Source organism: Cebus imitator, unplaced genomic scaffold (genome assembly GCF_001604975.1).
Source record: "Cebus imitator isolate Cc_AM_T3 unplaced genomic scaffold, Cebus_imitator-1.0 Scaffold242, whole genome shotgun sequence".
Lineage (NCBI taxonomy): Eukaryota > Metazoa > Chordata > Mammalia > Primates > Cebidae > Cebus > Cebus imitator.
This window is the reverse complement of record NW_016107557.1, coordinates 1,379,386-1,380,077: the sequence shown is the minus strand read 5'-3', so window position 1 is coordinate 1,380,077 and position 692 is coordinate 1,379,386. Positions and strand designations below refer to the sequence as shown.

At 39.7% G+C, this 692-nt stretch overlaps 1 protein-coding gene across 2 annotated transcripts in view; it reads left to right on the top strand.

Annotated features, from left to right (window-relative positions):
- The window catches only part of SEH1L (SEH1 like nucleoporin), a 34,366-nt gene extending 33,674 nt beyond the window's left edge, over nt 1-692 (top strand). For both annotated transcript variants that reach the window (XM_017498449.1, XM_017498448.1), the window contains exon 9: nt 16-692. In XM_017498449.1, coding sequence (XP_017353938.1) covers nt 16-214 — 199 coding nt within the window. In that variant the 3' untranslated portion in view covers nt 215-692. The remainder of the gene's footprint in view (nt 1-15) is intronic.

The following is a 692-nucleotide window of genomic DNA, read 5'->3' as shown; positions in this document are numbered from 1 at the left end:
TCTTCATTGTTTCAGGTATTTCTTTCCCCCTCTGGATTCCCCACGGGCTGGATCGAGATGGTCCAGTTATGCCCAGCTCCTTCCTCCTCCTCCTCTTCCTCCTCTGGTAGAGCACTCTTGCGATGCTGACACTGCCAACCTCCAGTATCCTCACCCTCGCAGACGATATCTCTCTCGGCCTCTTAATCCCTTACCTGAGAATGAAGGGGTTTAAAACACTGACTTAACATTGAAAGGCCTTATTCAAGTGCTTGTAAATGCTTTCATTTCTGGCTGCTATTTTTCTTCATTTTCTTTCAGAAGATTTTTCTAACTTAGGGTCTGTCTTGCATGTATTACAACCAGAATACAGTGTTCAGAGCCTAAATCTGTTTGTGCGTCTGGAGCAAAGGAACATTTGCTTCTCTGGGTGATAACTGATGAAATGAGGTATGTCCAAATAATGTTAACTGTGAAATTATACACAGTAGCTGACTTCAAAGTGCCTGTTCTGTAATTTTATTTTGAACTGTTACCATAGTCTTAAGTTGCTTATGCTTTATCAGACTGGCTAATGTGAAAGCATATTATTATGAAGTTTATTCTGCCTTTGAGACCTTAAGAAATGGATTTAATTTTACAGGCTAATGTTGCAACTGACGAGTACGTAAAATAAAATAAATCATTCCTGTGTATAAAGCAGCAAAACCTAA